We start from the raw sequence: 22,470 nt of genomic DNA on the forward strand, positions 1-22,470 counted from the left end.
AATTGATAAGCTGTACTTCATTAAAATTGAAACCTTCTGCTCTGCAAAAGACACTGCCAAGAGAATGAGAAGACAAGATACAGACTGGAAGAAAGTACTTGCAAGAGACATATCTAATAAAGGACTGTTATCCAAAATATCCAAAAAATTATTTCAACTTAATAATAAGCAAACAAACCACCACCCAATTGAAAAATAGACAAAAGATCTGAATAAATAGTAAGATACACAGATGGGAAATAAGCATAAGAAAGGATGCTAAACACTTTAAGTCATGAAGGAGATGTAAATTAAAATAAGATACCAGTACATACATATTAGAGTTGTCAAAATCCAGAACACTAACAGCACCAAATGCCGGTGGGGTGTGGAGCAAAAGGGACTCTCATTCATTGCTGATGGGAATGCAAAGTGGTGCAGCGACTTTAGAATTCCGCTTGACAGTTTCTTAAGAAAATGAAACACACCCTTACCACATGATCCAGCAGTCATACTATCCGGTATTTACCCAAAGAAGTTGAAAACTTATATTCACACAAAAATCTGTACGTGGATGTTCATAGCGGCTTTATTCTTCATTGCCAAAACTTGGAGGCAACAAAGAAATCTTCAGTAGCTGAATGGATAACCCGACTCTGGTAATCCAGATGATGGAATATTAGTCAGTGCTAAAAGGAAATGAGCCTTCAAGCCATAAAAAGACATAGAAGACCCTTAAATGCATATTCCTAAGTTAAAGAAGCCAAGGTGAAAAGGTGACATACGTATGATTCCAACTATATGACATTCTGGAAAATGTAAATCTGTGGAGATAGTAAAAAGATCAGTGGTTTCCCGGGCTTTGAGGGGAGGGAGGGAGCATAGCGATTTTTAGGGCACTGAAACTACTTTGTATGATACTGTAATGTGGGATAATGTCATTACACATTTTTCAAAACCTATGGAGTGTACAACACCAATTGTGAACCCTCATGTAAACTATGGACTTTGGTTTATAATCATGTGTCCTCTATTATAACCAATGTACCACTGTTGTGTGGGATTTTGATTTCGGGAGAGACTCTGCATGTGTGGGGACAGGAAGTATACAGGAAATCTCTGTGCCTTCCCCTCAGTTCTGCTGTGAATCTAAAACTGTTCTGAAAAATAAAATCTATTTTAAAAATGTGCTGAGCTACAAACAAGAATCTGACTTGTTGCAACAACAACAGTCATATTATTCAGATTTGGCTTTAAGAATGAGCATAAACCTATCTAAAAAACAATTGGTTAAAACATACAACCCTTCTCTGGTGATTTGGTTCCATTCTTAAAAATTTATTTTCAAAACCCTAATAATTTTTTCTAAATTTCAGCTTTTTAATCTAAAAAATGGGTGAGTCGAAATGAGATTGATTGTTAGCCACAGAACCTGGTTTCCTTCCCCACCTTTACACTTAGAGTACAACTAAAAGTAGTGCTAGGAAAAATGGTGAGTAGCCTGTCCCCCTAACAAAATGCATGATGTCCTTTAGGTGCTCTTGAACTGTTTAAATGAAATTCACACACACAAAAAAGAGACACAAACATAGCCTCCGCATGTACAGAGCTAGAATTCCTTTAAATTCTGAGGTTTTTAATTTAAGCAATGAAATAACAGAATTAGAAATTTAATGGAAGAACAGACTATCACATCTCTGAGATGTGATTTTTTTTCTAAGATGTGATTTTCTTGAAAGTTGTAGACTTCATGAAAGATACTTTTTTTTTTCACTCATTTAGAAAGGACGAAATGTTTATTTTGGTGTATAACATATTGCACTGAGAGACAAATTAAAAACCCTTCACAGCACATTAAAAACAATTTCATTTCTTGACACCAGATTGGATTCCACAAATATCATTTATATGGCATAATTAATTGCACAGTTTCATTTTTTCTGTAATATAATTAACTGCTAGTGATTATACTCTTGCATTTTAAAGGAGTGCATTTCTGAAACATTTAATTAAGAAATAGATGCAAGTTTATATCCCATGTGATTGTATACTATGCTGGCAATTCATGATACATTCATAACCATAAAGGAACACTGTGAAAACATATGCAGATTAATATGCCCTTGTAGTCCTACAGAAGACATATTCTACTTCAACATCCAGAGAAAACATATTCATTTCCAAGATACACAAATCTTGGAACATTTCCAGCACATTTACCAGGGTGATTACAGCAACTAATGTAGCAACCAGAAACTTATACAGGTCATATATCGCTTTTAGTCCAGAAATATATCTGTTATCCAACAACTATTTAGTAAGTCACTATGGGCTAAGCACTATGGACAATACAAATATATTTAAGCCATGACCCCTGCCTCTACATGCTTAAAATTTAAGTGGTAAGATAAAGAATACAGACATAAAGTCAGTGGTATGTTGGAGCCAGTTCACATTAGCTTATGAGAGTTGATTGTTAAAATTTCAGGAATTAGGCAAAGCCTGTTGTAAAACATTGTCATCTTGGGATGTCAAACCTAAGCCAAAAACAATCAACCAAACAAATGATCACTGTCATCGTTCAAAATTGAATTATATAAGCTAGTGATTCAATTATATAAAGAACAAAGGCAGTAAATACTCAAAATACATCACTTCTTTTTTACTTATTACGATTTAGCACTGTCTATGTTCTCGAGGGTTTTTTTTTTTTTTAATATCCTCAGAAAATACTACACAGTACAATGGTGCACAACTCTATGTTTTTTCCTAACTCCATGTTTAGAGATGTCACATTGGTAATTTGGAAGCAGCCATGCTACCATATCTATAGCATGGAAAACAGCAAACTCTAAAAATCAATGGACCCACCCCGCTTTCCCTGGCTGCAGCTGAATATTACACATTTACCAGCACACCATTGCATGGGATGATAATTATCAGTGCAAAGCAGGATATGTCAAAGACCAGTTGAATGGTTTAGAATTATAGGCATAGTAGAAGTTAAGAAAACGGAGTGATAAATGATAGTCCTCAGCAAGCCTAAAGATAAGAACAAGAAATCTTATTTAGAGGACTGTAAAAATAAACTTGGCAGTGATTTCATTAACAAGAAATGTTACAGCAGCCACAGTAAACATACCAACTCTACATTTGGAGGGATGAGGTGGCTTATTTCTACTTTCTTAAAGAGTATCTTTACACTGGTGCATTTAATTGCCTATTGCCAGTGCTAAGATTATAAAATAGAAATCAAGGCATTAGTCTGAGACCAGGCGTAGTGCCTCAGCCTGTAATCGGAGTACTTCAGGAGGCCAAGGTGGGAGAATCACTCGAGCCCAGGAGTTCAAGACCAATCTGGGCAACATAGGGAGATCCTGTCGCTACAAATAATTTAAAAATTAGCCAGGTGTGGTGGCATGCGCCTGTGGTCCCAGCTACTTGGGAGGCTGAGATGGGAGGATCACTTTAGCGTGGGAGGTCAAGGCTGCAGTGAGTGATGATCACACCACTGTACTCCAGCCTAGAGGATGGAATGAGACCTGTATCAAAAAAAAAAAAAAAAGAAAAAAGAAAAAAAAAAAGCATTAGTCCGAATAGCACTGATAAGACCCTAACTTATAGCACCTGGAAATTTTTCTTTCAGAAAAAGTTCTCTTCAGAGAAAGTTCCTTTCTCTGACCTCTTTTATCAGCTCTTGAACACTCTAACTGCCACTATAGCTACTCAATGACCTCACTGAAGTCTCAGATATCTTTGTTGTTGGCAAGGGATCCTGATCCTGACCCCAAGAAAAGGTTCTTGGACCTCATGCAAGAAAGAATTTGGGGCGAGTCCATAGAGTAAAGTGGAAGCAAGTTTGTTAAGAAAGTAAAGGAATAAAAGAATGGTTACTCCATAGGCCAGGCAGCAACATGGGCTGCTTGACTGAATACACTTATAGTTACTCCTTAATTATATGCTAAACAAGGAGTGGATTATTTCTGAGTTTTCTGGGAGAGGGGTGGGCAATTCCTGGAACTGAGGGCATCTCCCTTTTTTAGACCATATAGGGTAACTTCCTGACGTTGTCCTGGTGTTTGCAAACTCTCATGGCGCTGGTAGGAGTGTCTCTTAGCCTGCTACTGCGTTATAATCTGTGTATAATGAGCAGTGAGGATGACCAGAGGTCACTCTCATTGCCATCTTGGTTTTGGTGGGTTTTGGCTGGCTTCTTTACTGCAACCTGTTTTATGAGCAAGGTCTTTGGGACCTGTATCTTATGCTGACCTCCTATCCCATCCTGTGACTAAGAATGCCTAACCTCCTGTAAATGCAGCCCAGCAGGTCTCAGCCTTATTTTACCCAGCCCCTATTCAAGATGGAGTTGTTGTGGTTCAAATGCCTCTGACACCTTGATCTCTTCATTATCTCAAATTTTGTCAGCCCTCTCCTCTACTTGCTTCCCTTCCTATTGAGCTGGACCCCAGGTTGATCATCTGAGATAATATCTCACCAGCATTTTCTTGGCCTTATGTCCCTATCTGATCACTGCATCTGATTGCAGAACCCCAACCCTTCTGTTAGCAGAGCCCTTAGCCTAGACTCCTAATCCCTTTACGTGCCTTTGCTCTACTTCCTGTCTCATTTTCTCCAGTGACTATTCCAGACTTCTGCCCCTTTTTCACTCTTCACTGATGTCCTGTCCTCCTATATGATGACAAAACCTGGAGCCTCAAGGGGAATTCTTTAACACATCATACCTTTCAAAATTATCTCTGGCCATACCTTCTTTTCTTTTTGTTTCAGAGGTTAAAGTATCAAACCTTCCATTGGTGACCTTATGCTCAACTCCTTCCATCTTCTCCAGGACCTTGCTGTCTCAGTTCTTCCACTGTCTCCTTACTTTCTTTCTCTATTTTTAGAGACAGGGTCTCACTGTGTCACCCAGACTGGAGTGCAGTGGTGCAATCATAGCTCACTCCTCCAGCATCCAACAGGCTAGTTGGGACTACAGGCAGGAGCCACCATGCCCAGCTTAAACTCTTATTTTCAAACTATAATACTCAAGTCTCTATCGATATGAGTAACCCTTCCTTTGACCTACATTTTCCTCCTAACAATCATCCTACATCTTTTCTTTCCTTCTTATTTTAATTTCCCAGAAGAGTACTCTGCATTCACTGCCTCTAGTTCCTTGATGTTAGTCATTCCCTCCATAATCCTCTCTAATGTAGCTTCTTCCCTATCTACTCTGTGGAATCAGAAAGCCTCAGGACATTCAACATTACTGATCTCACCCACTCTGAAACTATTCTCCTGGTTTCTGGGAAGCCAGAGTTTTCTCCCAGTATCTTACTGTTGGTTCCTCTTTCTTGTGCTTCTTCTTTTCATGCCTTCTCTTAGTGGTGGCATTCTCTAGCATCTGGTCCTTAGCCAACTTTTCTTCTTACATTCTATCCTCTTCTTGGGCGATAGCTGTATTCTTCAATACACTGATACCTGTATACTGATGAAACCCAAGGTATCTTGAATTTGGGACTTATTCTTGCTCAACATCTACACTTGGATGATATCTCATAGTCCCTCAGATTCATATGACCATATCTGAGCTTAACTCCCCCCACTCTAAAATATATACCTGTCACCTCACATAATTCTTTTCCCTTCCTTGATCCCCACAAACCAGTAATCACCAAATATGTCTATATTGCCTCATAACCACTCATGGAATCTGTCCTATCTCCTTTATCTCTATTTCTTTCACTCTCCTGGCCCTTATCTCCAACTGCCCTCTTGCCTCAATATTATCCTTGTCAAAACTATTGTTCATTAATCTTCCCGGGTATTCTCCTGAAGATGACATCCAAACATCTGAATACTTTTCACAGTTCTCTGTCCCCTCCCCACAGCACTTCCATGATCTAGCCCCCCACATACCCCTTACCTCATCCCCTTCAGTGCCCTTCACTGCCTTGTACTTAGCTTCCTGTAAATCTGAACTGCTTGCTGCTCCCTTGAAACCCCCATGCTGGAACTTTGTACATGTTTTGAGCCTGAAATACTCTCCCCATTCTTCCTCTTCTTTCTGTCCTCCAACCTCCAGGAATCTTTAAGGATCAGATGGTACCTACTCCAAGGAATTTTCCTGACCATTCCCCAGCACCTTTCTTCCAAGATAGGTTAAATACCGTTTTCATGCTGTATTAGTCCATTCTCCTGCTGCTATAAGGACATACCCAAGACTGGGTAATTTATAAAGGAAAGAAGTTTAATTGACTCTTCAGGCTTCCTGAAGATGTCACAAATGCCGAGTTTTGAAGAATTGGTAAAAATTAGTCAGGCAAAACAACTGAGAGGTAGCAGAGTGGATAAACAGACACAATACAGAAGTGGTGTTCACAAAGATATGGGAGAGAAAAAGATGGTGAGTTCTCAAAATTGCAAATGATCCAATATAATTGGAGAATTGAGTGAGAGAAGAATTGGGAAAGATGAGGCTAGATAATCCAAACATGAAAAGACCTGCATACGATGCTAAAGAGTTGGGATTTTAACCTGAAAGCTATTGGAAGCCATCTAATGCTTTAAACAAGAGAGTGAAAAAAATATGTTTTTGACAGATCACCCTAACAGCAGAGTGGAGAATGGACTGGGGAAGGGCAAACTCAAAGTAGGGAGACCAATTGAGGAAGATATGACAATACTACTTTAGAAGAGAAATGATGAGCGTTTGGGCTTAACCAGGGGAAGTAGGGACAGAGAGAGAACAGATATTCTTGCATAACTTACAAGAATTGGTGGCCTACTGGATGAGAAGAATAAAGGAGAGAGAGGAATCTGTTTCTTTTTTTTATCCTTAACATATTCATGGCATACCTATTTTAGACCAAAAACTAACTGTTCCAGGTAGTGATATAATATAGTGGTATGCAAAAGAGACTAACAGCTCTCATGGGGCTCCTCTTCTAGTGGAGAGACAGATAATAAACAATTAAATAAATAGTACAAATTGAAGGGAGAGGATAGATGGTGAGGGGAGGCAGTATATTTGACAGGATGGTCAGGAGAGACTGCTCTGAAGAGACAACATTTGAGCAGAGATCTGAATGTGGTGAAGGTCAAATCATACAAATATTTAGAGGAAGAAGGTTTGAGAACAGGTGACTGTCAGGCTTCTGGCTGGGAGGGCTGTTTACATGGCACTATTTACTATAATGGAATATAAGTGAGCAAGGCAGCACTTTGCTCACTTGCTTCAAGGGAGCAAAAGAATTCTAATGTAACCTTTGCCAACTTATTTGTTGGCCATGTGGTCTTGCGCATGTTACTGAAATTATTTGAACCTCAATAACCTCCTTTATGAATGGAAATAGCACTAACTTTCTTATCTCACAGGATTTTTCTGATGGTCAAATAAGCTGAGATGGGTGAAGGTGCTTTGGAAATTATAAAATGCAGTACAACTTGAAAGTATTATTATTTGCTTACAGTCATTTAAGCTTTCCTGAAGAATGGACTTTTAAAGAAGACTTCGATTTCCGTGTGCTGTCAAAATTCATGAAAATAATAAATACCCCAACACCAGAGAAAAGGAAAGGCACTCATATCTTCCTCTGGGAACCAATTATGATGATGCCAACATTCCCTTTGTTCAAGCATTAGGATCTGTCAATCAGGTTGTGAAGTTTGTGTTAGGCTTTAAATGAGGAGTAATCGATTTTTATCTAAAGACTGGACATCGTCTTCTTTTTGTCAAGAAAAATATGACCTTCAACTAGCATGATTCTAATCAAATATAATACCTTTCGCAGGGAGTAACCTCAAGAGCAAAGTTGAGTTAGACACGTTTTCACTATCTCCTTCTCTTAATTCACTCCACTCCATTTATACACACACACACACGCGCACACACACACACACCCTCAGCCATTCTTGGGGTTTAAAGCAACTTTTTTGTTTTTTATATGTTTTTTCAAAATGTATATTTGTAGATATTTGTAAGTTATGTAATGGTATTGTAGGGGCATTAAATTCCTACTCTCCATCGTGTTCGACAGGTTTGGTAGTTAGTAGTTGTGAACACTTAGATTATCTAGAAAGTTTTACTTTTCTGATTAACCAGTGCAATCTGATCTTTGCTCTGAACAATATCTACTTTGCAATAGACAGGAGTTTGTCTTTGAGCCCAGTGCTGGGGTTCCTGGAATTTGGTTGGTAATGTATTCATCTGAGAAGAAGTCAAGAAATCAGTTGAGTAGTAATGACAACCTCAGCAAATAGTGGTCATTGATCTGTTCAGTCAAACTCTAGATGAGCTTTTCAACTATTTTCTCACTTGGGCCATGCTCCTAAATCTAGAAGCTGAAGAGGCTTCTCAAGTGAGATAGTGTAATCATGTTTTCCTGAACAGCCACTGACATTGGAGAGTCATCTCAACAGACTGAGAGTTGGGTCTCCTCCATCTCTAGACTCAACATATTCCTATTTCTGTAATTTCCTATAATGAATCTTAAGTTGAACCAGATACAGCTGCATTTATACAATACATAATTGGCCAGCTGTTAAAATGGGAGCCAACAGCTCCCAAAAAGGCAGGAAAAAAGTCCTCTCAAAAAAATTTCCATTTCAGAAGTGATTACCATTCTGTTTGTAATTTTGTATGATAATTTCACAAATGGAGTTCTGTACTAGCAAGAAAATAAACATCTGCAATTAATTATGCCATGCAAAGCATGTTGCCTGTTGCAAGACATAAGCTGAATCTTTAAACCCTTTGATAGCTTGCCAGTTTCCAAGAGATAAGCAACTAACTACTCAGCATTACTTTTTATTAGTTACCAACTCAGAGGTAGCGTATCATATTAGAAAGAGTATAGTGCCCCTTGGTAACGTTGCTGTGGAGATACACAGAAGTGGTTTTTGTCCTAGCATTCACTAACCCTGTGACCACTGAACACTTTACCATTAGTTCTTACCTCAATTTCCCCATCTTTAAATGGTAATGAATATACCTACATGATAGTCTTATAAAAATTACTTAATTCATGTAAAGTGCCTTGTTTAATGCCTGACACAAAGTACTCAATAAATATTGGTTCCTTTCCTTGTTCCCCTAAGAAAGATACTGAAAAGATTTAAAGGAGAAAAAAAAGAACTTGAATACAAAGGAGAATAGATGAAGCTATCATAGATTGGTTTGTGCACTGGTTTAAGCTTCCTGTTACTGCATCTAAAGCAGGGGTTAGCAAACTGTAGCCCAAGGCCAGATCCAATGAGTCACTTGTTTTTATAACATCCTCAAACTAAGAATGGTTTTTACATTTTTCAATGACTGAAACAAAAATTTTTAAAAATGATATCTTATGACCCATAAAATTGATATGAAATTTAAATTTCATTGCTCATGAATAGAGTTGTAAGGGAAACACGGCCATACTTCTTTGTGTTATCTATGATTGTTTTCATTCTACAGTGGCAGAGTTGAGTAGATGTGACAACAGAGACTTTATGGCAAAATCTACAATATTTGTTATCTTATTCTTCATGGAAAAAGTTTGCCAATGTCTGAACTAGAATTTTCTATCGCACCCTCCCTAGCCCCTTGGGAATGGGCACACTATGGATCAATAAGAGGCAATAATACAGAGTTAGGGCCATTTTTTAAAAATGCCTTACCTGAGGCATTCTGAAATTTCTTACCTCTTATAAAGGGGAAGAGAGAAATGCCTTATTCCTTGTTTCCTGCCTTCATTCCCCACCAACTACCTCACAGTCACCAGGAGAAAATATTGAGGGACTCTGCTTACTCAGTAGCCCTGCTTCTTCAGCAATCACACAGTTCCCCTGGGATGCTTCCTGTCTGCAGCATTGCCTTCCATTCAGTAAACAACCGCAATCGTGTAACTCATGGCCCCTGAAAAGAGTCACCCCTTTACCTTCTACCTGATTACTCTGTTTCTCTCCCTGCATCATGCTCATTAATTCATGGAACAACAGGAGAAAAGTCTGAGATGAAGCATGTGGTAATTCAGCCAGGGTCTTTTGATAGGGGACTCTATCAAAAGCTTTTTTTTTTTCCCTGTCTTGAAGAAACTGTCAGAAAATGTTTCTCTTTTAAAATGCTATCATTTCAGGGGGATCAGGGAAAAATTCAGGATGAACTTCCCAGAATCAATACATTTCTGTTCTGTGTGACTCTGGGAAGTGGTTATTGTCAATTAGGTATTTGTCCCTGAAGGATATTCAAACAAATATTTATTGGGAGCCTTCTATATTCAAAGAACCATTGTGTATTAATCCATTTTCACACTGCTATAAAGATGCTATCTGAGACTGGGTAATTTCTAAAGGAAAGAGGTTTAATTGACTCACAGTTCCACATGGCTGGGGAGGCTTCAGGAAACTTACAATCATGCAGAAGGTGAAGGGGAAGCTAGGACCTTCACATGATGGCAGGAGAGAGAAAAGTGAGCAAAAGAGGAAGTTGCCAAACACTTATAAAATCATCAGATCTCATGAGAACTCACTAACACAAGAACAGCCTGGGAGAAACTGCCCTTATGATCCAATCACCTCCCACTAGGTTCCTTGCTCAATACTTGGGGATTACAATTCAAGATGAGATTTGGGTTGGGACACAAAGCCTAACCATATCACATGGTATCTACATTTTATTTTGTTATGAATGAACATCATGGGCCCACATTGTACATGAAACTGTGAGTCTGGTGCCACTCTGCTATGGGTAGTGTTTACAGGTGGGGCTTACTAAGGTGCCCTGGCCAAGAGGACAGTCTCCTTCCTTCCCAACGCCACCCCTGCCATCCTGAGAAGGGAGTATGGTGTGGTGGACCTGGGCTCAAGTCCAAACACCAAACTGATATCTCAATGCACTGGAAAGTATATGAGAAAACGCTCTTCACTCTTAAAGTGCGATCGAAATGCTCGTTAATATCATGATAGATTTCTCACGAAACGTTTGATTTTTTTTATGCACACTGGTTAGAATAAGATACTTCTAGTAACAGAATGAAAAAGCAATCTTTCAAAGAATATGCAGCTGAATATGAATATGAAATACTGGAAAGCAGGCCATCTTTCATTTTCCAAATTGACATCAATTATATGAGCCTTTCTACTTGAAAGAAGTTTTATTTAAAGGCCCAGTTCACTTATTTGTAATTCATTTAATTATGTGGGCTCCTATAATTATTTTTTATAGGAAAATAGAGTAATTACATCTAAAGGGCAAATATCCTTAAGAAACTGAAGTTTTTAAAATGGGAAGTATGAACACAATTCCATATGCTGAGAAATTCAAGTAAAAAGGTTGTTAGATTTGTTCATAATCAATTAATAGGGTATTAAATGGCTCTTCTCCTGCTGTCTTAGACTTCCAGCTAATGCCATTCTAAAGAGAGGTATAGTAGACCATCCTCAAGAACTATTGGAGTGGATTGTTCTAGATCCATGACCTTTACACCATCATCCCTTGCCAGCAAATATGAATATGATACAACCAGCAATTCTAAAATAATTGAAAAGAGGGATTAAGGTACATAGTTGTGGGCCAGTGGGGGAATGCAGGGGCATTTTGTCTGCCTTCCCCAAAATGGGAGTGGAGGTTGGGGTGACAGCTTCTGCTGCTACAAAGCAAGTGCTGGTAGATCCAGGAAGACCTACTCCAGAAGAGCCTGAAGTGGGGAAACGTATCTAGCTCCCCAGTAGCTAGTTGCTGAGGCTCAGAACTCACAGGCTCACCTTGGGCAAGCTTGACATGTGACACATGTACGTGATGACCGCTACTCGCTTCCTCATGGAGAATTTATTTTTTTTTCTTTTTAGAGACAAGGTCTTGGCCTGGCGCGGTGGCTCGTGCCTGTAATCCCAGAACTTTGGGAGGCCGAGACGGGCGGATCACGAGGTCAGGAGATCAAGACCATCCTGGCTAACACGGTGAAACCCCGTCTCTACTAAAAATACAAAAAATTAGCCGGGCGTGGTGATGGGCGCCTGTAGTCCCAGCTACTCGGGAGGCTGAGGCAGGAGAATGGCGTGAACCCGGGAGGTGGAGCCTTGGCGACAGAGTGAGACTCCATCTCAAAATAAACAAACAAACAAACAAAAAGAGACAAGGTCTTAATGTTACCCCATCACCTGGACTGGAGGGCAGGGGCATGATTATAGCTCACTGCACCTTTGCGTTCCTGAAATCAAGCAATCCTCCTGCCTCAGCCTCCTGAGTGGCTAGGCATACAGATGTGTGCCACCATGCCTGGCTAATTTTTCTGAATTTTGGTAGAGATGGGGTCTTGTTACGTTGCCCAGACTGATCTCAGACTCTTGACTTCAAATGATCCTCTACCTTGGCTTCCCGGAGTGCTGAGATTACAGGTGTGAGCCACCATGCCCAGCCCTCATGGAGAATTCTGAAGGCTGCAGGCCAGGCCACATTCTGACTTTCCTGGCCCTGGGCATTTTTGCCTTTATAGGTCCCTCCCATCATAATACTATCAATCTTACACATGATTTTTCATATACTTTTATGTCTTCAACATTTTTCTTCTGTCTTAGGAAAAATTTAGTATGTTTTCATGGGCCCTGAAAATTCTAATTTTGGGATGTGAAAAAAAAAATATCCTATGACCCTAAGCTTTTATTTTTGCCTTCTGACTTAAAAGTACAATCAGAGTATTTCCACGGGCCCCTAAAAGTACTTTGGGCTCCAGGCCTTGTGCCAGCTGTGCCTAAGGATCAGGTTGACCCTGGCTGGAGGAAGCCACCACAGAGTGGCAAGGCTGCATTCACACTGGTACTGCCAGCATCTTGTGAATTCCCTTTGGGCCACAGAAGGTAGCTTCGCTGGAGCCATCCTAATGGGCATTGGCCCCAGAAGATCTGCTGCTGGGGTGAGGTGACATGATAAGACAGGGTGGAGGAAAATAAGGCCCTTCGTAGTTTGTACTACATCCAGCTCAGTCCATTCAGCCAACCAGCTGTGGTGACAAAGTATGTCACTGGCAAACCTGTAAATGAGTCATCAGTTGGAACTTAACTACTTCTCCTCTGGGACATTTAAGCATTTTCAAAAGTGTAAATACTGACTTCTGATTTATGTTACTAAACTGAGACTCCTTTTACGAACTTTGCATTTGATAGAATAACAACTACTTACAAAGTAGATTTAAATTAGTTCAAAAAACTGTTTTAAATATTTTGGAAGTATTCTTTCACATAAAGATAATACTATCTCTTCTTCCATTTAGTAAAGCTTTCTACCTAGCAGTGAATTTGGTTATTTTGCATTATTTTTTATTAAAATTTTAAAAGTCACATTTTTTTCAGGTGATTATTCTCACCCATTAAGACATTTTAACAAATTTTATTTAATTAATTGATTTTTAATTGTAGTGTCTATTTCAAAAACTATGAGAGCTATTCCTGTAAACTGGTAGCCTGTTAGCTAAATGCAGCTACAAAATGTGTTTGGGGGATCACTTATTTCTCTCATCTTTGCTTGTGGTGAACCTGCCTTTCCTGTTGTGCATGTTCGCTGGCTCTGGGCCTGGGCTCCCCCTTTTCACGGGCATGCAGTCTCAGTTCACCACAGCCCTCCTTCTCCCTGTGGTGTCACACCCAACCCCTTCTCCCAGCTAGTGTACCTGCCTGGCTGCTGCAGACTTTGAGTTTGTGACCCTCAACCGATGGACACTCTCACCTCTGTTCTTGTAGTTCACTGATGTATCTATCCCCTAGGGCAGTGTTGGGCGTACAGCTGGCACTCATAAATGCTGACTCACTGACTGAGGACCCACTGAGTAGGCCCTAAAAACTCTACTTCCTTCATAGGCCTCACTGCCCCTGGCAACTTTCCTACCTTGAGTATTTCCCTTTTGGAGTGCACTTGGAGTCAATGGTCCTCTCTTCTTAACTCCCTAACGAGCCCTAGACATTCTTTGATATGAGAAACTAATTTTTTTGCAATCTTAGACACAGCAGAACTTTTCAAATATCTTACAAGCCTAAGCCTTCCCAATATAAAATTTTATAGCCAGCAACCTGCAAAGAATCCCCAAATCAAGATCTCTCACCACCCACCAGCCTGTTCTGATTTTGCTTCTTCCTCCACATCTAGGTGCATTGCTGCTCAGAAAGTATGATGAATTATGAGAATCCTTATTCATGTACGTCTACCCCAACCAGGGACCACTGCGATTGGCTGTGCAGGCTGTGCCCCCTACAGCTCTGGAATGCCATCCACAAAGCCTGTGCAGTTGCCCTGCTTGACCCCTGCCCCAGCTGAAGCTATAGGGGAAGGACAAAATCTAAGATTTTAAGAATGGAAGAAACTATTTAGGTCATAGTCAATCCTTGGTTTCATAAGTGGGAACACTGTAGCTCAGCAAGATTAAGTGACTTTTCTAAAGTCATATATTTAGCAACAGAACACAGCCAGAATCTAGGTCTCCTGACCTCATGTCCACAGTACATTCTAAGTCAACTTTACCAGTCGGCCCTGTCCTGCTCCACCCACTTTATGGCAGGGTCCTACAGAAGTCTGCCCATCCCACCTCTTCCTTTTACTGGGGCTCCCATAAGAAGAGCCAAAGAGTGCTCGTTCTTTCTTCAAACTGTGTCAGGAGCCAGCCCATGTCCTGTGAGGTCTGCAAAGCAGGGCGAATATACTCCAGGGGGTAAGCAAGATGATCCATCACAATGGGGGTAGAAAACTCTAGAAGTTTTCTTTCCTTTAAATTATTATCTCATTATTTTATTGTTGTCTGTTTCATGATGTTTATACAATTTTAATTCAGTAATATATGTACATAATTTGCAAGTAAATGTCAGTGGTGTGCATGAAAAACAATTGTAAGAATTTTTTATTTTTTTGAGACAGGCTTCCCCAGGCCAGAGTACAGTGGCACAGTTTTGGCTCACTGGAACCTCCCCTTCAAGGGTCCAGTATATCCTGTCTCAGCCTTCTGATTAGCTGGGATTACAGGTGTGCACCACCACGCCTGGCTAATTTTTGTATTCTTAGTAGAGACAGGGTTTCACCATGTTGGCCAGACTGGTCTCGAACTCCTGACTTCACATGATGCACCCATCTTGGCCTCCCAAAGTGCTGGAATTACAGGCATGAGCCACTGCACCCAGCCTTTAAGAAAAATTTTTAAAGACATTTATGACTTCACCCTTGGAGAGTCTGATTTATCATGTTAGGGCTGAGGTCCATGATTTTTTTTTTTTTTTGTAAGGATGGGGTTTCACTATTTGCCCAGGCTCGTCTGGAATTTCTGGGCTCAAGCAATCCTCCTACCTCGGCCTCCCAAAGTATTTGGATGACAGACGTGAGCCACTGCACCCAGTCTAGGAATTCCTTTTTTAATATCCAAAGTGATTCTGATGCACAACCAGATTTTGGAACGACTACGCTAAGGTCTTGAGCATTCTGACCTAGGTAAAGTTAAGATGTTGATGAAGTTGTATATACAGGTCTAAGGATAACTACTTACTTTAGGCTTAAGGAAGAATAAAGTAATTTAATTGGAAAAGCTACATATGACCCATGGTATCCAGTATAGACTCAGATAAATGCCTGAACTGCTGAGTATGGATCTCTCGTTTGTGATGCTCAAATTTAGTTGAGCAAACTCTTTTTTTTACATCTTTTTCTGACCTTAAACTAATAAGATATGTTTCAGCTAAATTATAAATCTGCATCCTCCTAAAGTTTGCAATTCAGACTTTATTTCCATGCTGTCTCATTGATTTTGTGACTGTGCTCTGAACACTCTACGGGCTTTTGTTTAATTTGCATCCATTTGTTTCATATTGAGAAATATGAAAGTTCAATAGTTGGGCAGCTGTGGCAAGAATTCATTCTTGCCTGAGGTCTGGGGTGATAATTGCAATGCAAGATATTTCTGGTTATTACCCCTTAGGTTCGATATCTCAAACATGACTCCAAAATATAAACTACATTAAAGCTAGGCTTTGGCCAGGTGCAGTGGCTCATACCTATGGTTCCAGCTACTTGGGCGGCTGAGGCAGGAGGATCGCTTGAACCCAAGAATTTGAGGCTGCAGTGAGCTATGATCATGCCATTGCACTCCAGCCTGGGCAACAGAGTAACACTCTGTCTCTGCTTAAAAAAGAAGGAAAATTAGGCTTTGTGAGACCCAGTTTTGTAAAGAGATACACTTTTAAAAGTATAGTCCAGTGGGTAAAGGGAATTAAAAAGGAACTGCAGTATCTTTCAATATTATAAATACACATACATTTTGACTTGCAATACTATTTCTAGAAATTCATCTTATACATATATATATATAAAAATGGCCCTTTCACAAGTGACTGTTTATTACAATATTATTTGTAATCACAAGAAATTTGAGACAGGCGGGTTCCCCTCAGACATTAAATAAGTGCTAATTTAGTGATACAAAGGAGTATCTGGTGGCAATAAAAAAAGAGAACATTTAAAAAATATGATTTAGACAGCTCTTCAACATACATTATTAAGTGAAAAAGCAATGAACAGAATGGTATATGCTACCCTTTGTATTTTTTTTTAAAAAAAGAAAAACACATGCATATACAGCAAGAAGGCCAGGTTTCTTCTTCCCTGCACCTTCCCTGCTTGTGTGTCTCAGATCTGCAAGTGCCTCCTCCCAGACCTCCTTGTCTGGGCATCTTGTCTAGGGTCCTTCTGGGTGGCCCCTCTATTCCAATAACCCTGTTTCCTCTTGTTACGCTATCTGATCAACGGAAGTAACAGCTTTCAGCTGTTGCTAGTCTCTGAGGTCGGTATTATTATTGTCCATTGTCCCGTCCACTAAGTGAGGAAACTGAAGCACGGTGATGGAGCCAGGATGGAAGCCCACACATTGTCACTCAAACTTGAGCTTTTTTAACCATGGCACAATACCACTCACAGATACTAACACCCCAAACATACATATGAATATTATACGGTAGATGCTACATACTTTAAGGGAGAATAAGACAAAAGACAGAGTTTCATTGGTAGAGGTGGGTGGCAGTGATGTCCAGGAGAGGCCTAAGAAAGTTACATTTAAGCTGACGCCCAAAGGAGGATGGTTGTTAGTGAGGCTGGAGTCTGGGAGATGAACATCTTTGGCCTGTGCAAAAGCTCTTGAGGAGAGAAAGAGCTCAGTATGTCCAGAAGGGAGGCTGATGAGAGAGACTAGTATAGCTGGATTAGAATCCAGCACAGGGGGAAGAGGAGGGCATGGGGTGAGCCTGGAAGAGTGATAGGGATCACTCAGGGCCAGGCCAGCAAAGTAAAAGAAACGAAGTCTTCTTAGAGCACCAGGGAGCCACTGGAGAGAAGTGATGTGATCTAATTTATATTTTACAAGGGTCACTCTGTCTGCAACATGACAATGGGATTTGGGTTGGGAATGAGGAAAGAAGAACGGGCAATAGTGGAAGCAGGCTGGGCGCGGTGGCTCATGCCTGTAATCCTAGCACTTTGGGAGGTCGAAGCAGGTGGATCACCTGAGGTCAGGAGTTTGAGACCAGCCTGTCCAACATGGTTAAACACTATCTCTACTAAAAATACAAAGATTACCCGGGTGTGGTGGCACATGCCTGTGATCTCAGCTACTCAGGAAGCTGAGGCAGGAAAATTGCTTGAGCCTGGGAGACAGAGGTTACAGTGAGCCAAGATTGTGCCACTACACTCCAGCCTGGGTGACAAAACGAGACCTTGTCTCAAAATAAATAAATAAATAAATAAATAAATAAATAAATAAAAATAGTAGAAGCAAAGAAATTACCAGTTTATTGCAGTAGTTCTGGTGAGAGAGGATGGAGAGTTGAACCAACATGTTGCAGTAGGAGTGGGAAGAAGTGGTCAGATTTCAGGTATATTGCAGAGGAAAAATTAACAAGACTTGACAGCAGATTGGATGTGGCTGGTGAGCAAGGGAGAAGTGTCCAAAAGGGTTCCTGGCATTATGTGCTACCCAACAGACTCACTTAGCCACCCAATACCCTTTCTGGATTAAGACCTTATATAGGTTGACCCATCCTCACCACAAGCAAAACCACAAACCCAGCATGGAGGGCTGGATTTTCTTTTAAACAGGAACAATACAAAGTACTACGCAAATATCACCAATGAATGGAATAAGTACATTCTTACTGTTAATCACGACTTAATCATTACTTATAATATTGCCTGTGGGCAAATGGATTTACAACCAACTTAGAAATGAGCCTATTAAACATAATCAATGTATAACACATAATTAACTTGATAAAGAAAAATATAGGCTGGGTGCAGTGGTTCATGCCTGTAATCCCAGCACTTTGGGAGGCCGAGAGGGGCGGATCATGAGGTCAGGAGATCGAGACCATCCTGGCTAACATGGTGAAACTCTGTCTCTACTAAAAATACAAAAAATTAGCCGGGCGTGGTGGCGGTGCCTGTAGTCCCAGCTATTCAGGAGGCTGAGGCAGGGGAATGGCGTGAACCCAGGAGGCGGAGCTTGCAGTGAGCCGAGATCACGCCACTGCACTCCAGCCTGGGTGATAGAGCGAGACTCTGTCTCAGAAAAAAAAAAAAAAAAGAAAAGAAAAGAAAAAAAGAAAAATATATACGTTTTACATCTAATTTGTGTTTTCCAGGCCCGTCCGAGAGTTTTCCATGCCAAGAGGAGCGAACACTTTTTGCTACTGTGTTAAAGCAAATGTGATTGTCACTGGAGGTGAGAGGATGGTTCACATTACACAGGGGTTTTCTACTTTGCAAACATCGTTCTCTTTGAGTTTTGGTGCTGGGAAAAACACATTAGGGAATTTACAAATTGGTGTCAACTCAAATCTGTCTGCCTTTTTCTTTCTGGTGTCCGGATTTGATAACATACTTAGAAAAGCCTTCTTCAGTCCAAGAATGCGTGAGACAAATTTTCCTGCTTTTCCTAGAATTTGTTCTTATTGTTTTGTTTTCTGTTTTACCATCTAGAGCTTATTTTTATGTGTGAGAACATGAGTTCCTAGGTGTCCCAGGAGACCTGGAGCCCCCGAAGCAGAATGGCACTTATGTGTGTGTGTGTGCCTTTTTCTGGAGAAAAATTTCAAAATTTTATCAGATCCTCCAAAGGAGATCATGACCAAAAAGGTCAAGAGCCAGTGATTTAGAGTTAACAGACGAGAGGGCCAAGAAGAGAATCTTGAAGAATACCAACATTTAAGGGATAGGTTAGGTAGAAATTGAGAAAAAAGGTTATCTGCTATGAGGAAAGAAAAAGGTGACACAATAAGTTTCGGGGGGAAGGTAAAGGACGGAAATGATCTTTGAGACTCAGACTCCCTATTTATAATACTGGGGTTTTAATAGCCGTAGGGTGGCTTTGAGCCGGGGCCCTGGAGTCAGACTGTGTGGGTACAACTCCTGGCTCTCTCACTTGTGAGCTATGTGGTAGGGGGCAGGTTGTTCATTCCTTTAAGCTTCAACCTCATTTGTAAGTGGAGTTGATAATAGTTACCTACCCATAAGGTTATTATAAGAATTAAACTGACTGGGCTCCATGGTTTACACCTGTAATCCCAGCACTTTGGGAGGCCGAGGCAGGAAGACTGCTTGAGCCTAGCAGTTCAAGACTGGCCTAGACAACATGAAAAGACTGCTAGTTCCAGCTACTCAAGAGGCTGAGGCAGAGGATCACATGAGCCCAGGAGGTTGAGGCTGCAGTGGGCCATGTTTGCGCCACTGCACTCCAGCCTAGGCAACAGCAAGAGCCTGTCTCAAAACAACAACGACAATAACGACAAAACTAACTAATTCAAAGTGCTCAATACAAATTTGTTATTAATAATACAAACAATAAGATTATAATACCTGGCCAGGCGCAGTGGCTCGCACCAGTAATCCCAGCACTTTAGGAGGCTGAGGCGGGAAGATTGCTTGAGCCCAGGAGCTCAAGACTAGCCTGGGTAATACAGTGACATCCTATCACTACAAAAAAAAAATTTAAAAATTAGCTGAGCATTTGGTGTGTACCTGTAGCCCCAACTACTAGGGAGGCTGAGGTGTGAGGATTGCTGGAACCCAGGATGTTGAGGCTGCAGTGAGCCGTGACTGTGCCACTGCACTCCATCCTGGATGACAGAGCAAGACCCTGTCTCAAAAAGAAAGAAAGAAGCAAGGAAGGAAAGAAGCAAAGAAGGAAGGAAGGAAGGAAGGAAGGAAGGAAGGAAGGAAGGAAGGAAGGAAGGAAGGAAAGAAAACAAAAGAAAAGAAAAGAAAGCAAGGGAGGAAAGGAGGAAGGAAGGGAGGGAAGAAGGAAGGAAGGAAGGGAGGAAGAAGGAAGGGAGGAAGAAGGAAGGGAGGAAGAAAGAAGGAAGGAAGGAAGAAGGAAAGAAGGAAGGAAGAAGGAAGGGAGGAAGAAGGAAGGAAGGAAGAAGAAGGGAGGAAGAAGGAAGGAAGGAGGGAGGGAAGGAAGGAAGGAAGGAAAGATACCTACTTCATAGGATGGTGTTTAAGATTAATTGAGATAATTTATGCTTGGTGCATAATAGGTTCTCAATAAATATTAATTCTCTCTGTTTAAACACATTGGCAAAATCACTTTGGCAAATGTGGAGATTTTGTCGGAATAAAATGAAATTTGCTATTCCAGCTAGGAGACTGTTAGAGAAGACATGAGTGAGATGGAGAAGGTCTGAATTACTGTAGGTGCTATTATTTAAAAAAAGAAAGACTCAATCTCAAAGACATGGGAAATTAATTATTCCTAAGACTTGGAGATGCAATGCTTTTGGGAATTAGTAAGAGAAATCAACCAGCTCCACGTTTGCAAGGCGGGAGAAATGAAAAAGTAGAAATTGTGTTGATAGTTATACAGAAATGAGGCAGTGGGTGCTTACCTGGGGAAGGAGAACAAAAGAAAGCTCAATTGTGAACTTAAATGTCAAGTGTTGATTAGACATCCAAGAGAAGATTCCTTTTGGTGATAGGAAAAGATCTGGTTGGAGATGAATGACGTCAGGGCTCCTAGGCTACCTGAATCAGGGAGGAGATGAGCTCCCACAGGTTCCTCAAGGAGGCCAGGGTGGCCTTGCAAGAGACAGGAGGCATGTAGGCTTGCAAGACTTCAATGAGCAAAACAGAAACACAAACAAACAAATATCAAGAAAGTGACTTGTATTGCAAACCCAAACTTTAAAAAGGGAAGAAACAATAAATTTTTTTAAAAAAAGAAGAAACTGTCATCAAGAAAAAAAAATCAATAAATACATCATTGGTAAAAGAGTTTACGGCAAAAATATCTATTAAAGGAGCCATGATGTTTAATGAGTAAATGCTATTGACTCTGTCAATAGTAAGATTTCTCCAAATTTTTCACTCTCAAACATACACAGCAGGCAGTTTGGTTTCCTATCTAAAGTGTCCTGCCTCATCCCTGAAGTGCCTTTACTGCTAAATATAAAGACAGCTGAGCTCCTATTTCATGGCTGGGGAATCTCCCCTAAGGGCATAAAGTTAATTTTTTTTTCAAGTACACTGTGCATTCAAAATTTATATTTAAATCTATGCTCAGCTTTGGGCCTTCTACAACACTAAATTGAAATTAGCTTATGGTTCCAACAGTATTACAAAATGATATAGTAGTCTATTGGCAAGCACAACAAATAAAAACAATGCACTGGAAGTTAGAATAGCTGGGTTTAGCCATCACCTGGCCAATCACCAACTCTGATTCTTCAGCAATCACTTAATGGTTCCCTTTTGCTCATTTTCCTTATCTGGTAAAATGAGGAAGTGGGACTAAATACATTTCAAGATCCCTCTGAGCCTAAAATACTGTGATTCTATTTTTTAAAGAACTGCCTGTTCACAGGGAGATAAACTAAAAATGTCCTTTGGAAAATTTGGAACCCAGTTTGCCAATTAGATGCTACTCAATATATAATTACAGCTTTGTGCTCTCAGAAAAACCAAAGCATTAATTGTCCACAAACCTCTAAAACTCAAGTGAGGACATGAAGAAAAGAAAGGAAGGCATATGGATAAGAAGTCTGTAAAGAAGTGTGTGGGAGTCATGGCTTGGGTAGGGAGCAAGTTTCTTGATACTTGGTAGTGATGATTCTAAGAAAAACAGGAATCCAAGTCTCTCAACCAAACTAATTACAGTTATTTAAAGAGCTCCATACTGAGGTCTAGAACACATCAAGAAACAAATGCTAGAATCAGAAAAAGAAGTGGGATACTTTCAGAAAAAGACGTGGGTTACTTATATCCCAATTGCCTGATCCCCTTTGCCCCTTCCTGAGTTAACGACGGTCTTGGCTTATTACTCCCAATGGAAATGGGCACAGATTTTGGTCTGGACCACACATCAGAAGGAGGATGCAAGAGTTGAGGGAGGGAGAGCCCTTTGGTATGAGAGAGAAAGCAGCAAACGTGTTTGAGAATCAAACTGCAATGAATGCTCCTCTCTCCATTGCATGTCTTTAGTTAGGCAAAAATATTAGCCC

The 22,470-nt window shown here is 40.4% G+C and overlaps 1 protein-coding gene across 4 annotated transcripts in view; it reads left to right on the forward strand.

Annotated features, from left to right (window-relative positions):
* Positions 1-22,470, forward strand: part of WDR64 (WD repeat domain 64) — a 162,917-nt gene that overhangs the window by 41,794 nt on the left and 98,653 nt on the right. For all 4 annotated transcript variants that reach the window (XM_017953364.3, XM_017953367.3, XM_009196564.4 and 1 more), the window contains one exon: positions 18,619-18,698. In XM_017953364.3, the coding sequence (XP_017808853.1) occupies positions 18,619-18,698 (80 nt within the window). The remainder of the gene's footprint in view (positions 1-18,618; positions 18,699-22,470) is intronic.

Source organism: Papio anubis, chromosome 1 (assembly GCF_008728515.1).
Source record: "Papio anubis isolate 15944 chromosome 1, Panubis1.0, whole genome shotgun sequence".
Taxonomy (NCBI): domain Eukaryota; kingdom Metazoa; phylum Chordata; class Mammalia; order Primates; family Cercopithecidae; genus Papio; species Papio anubis.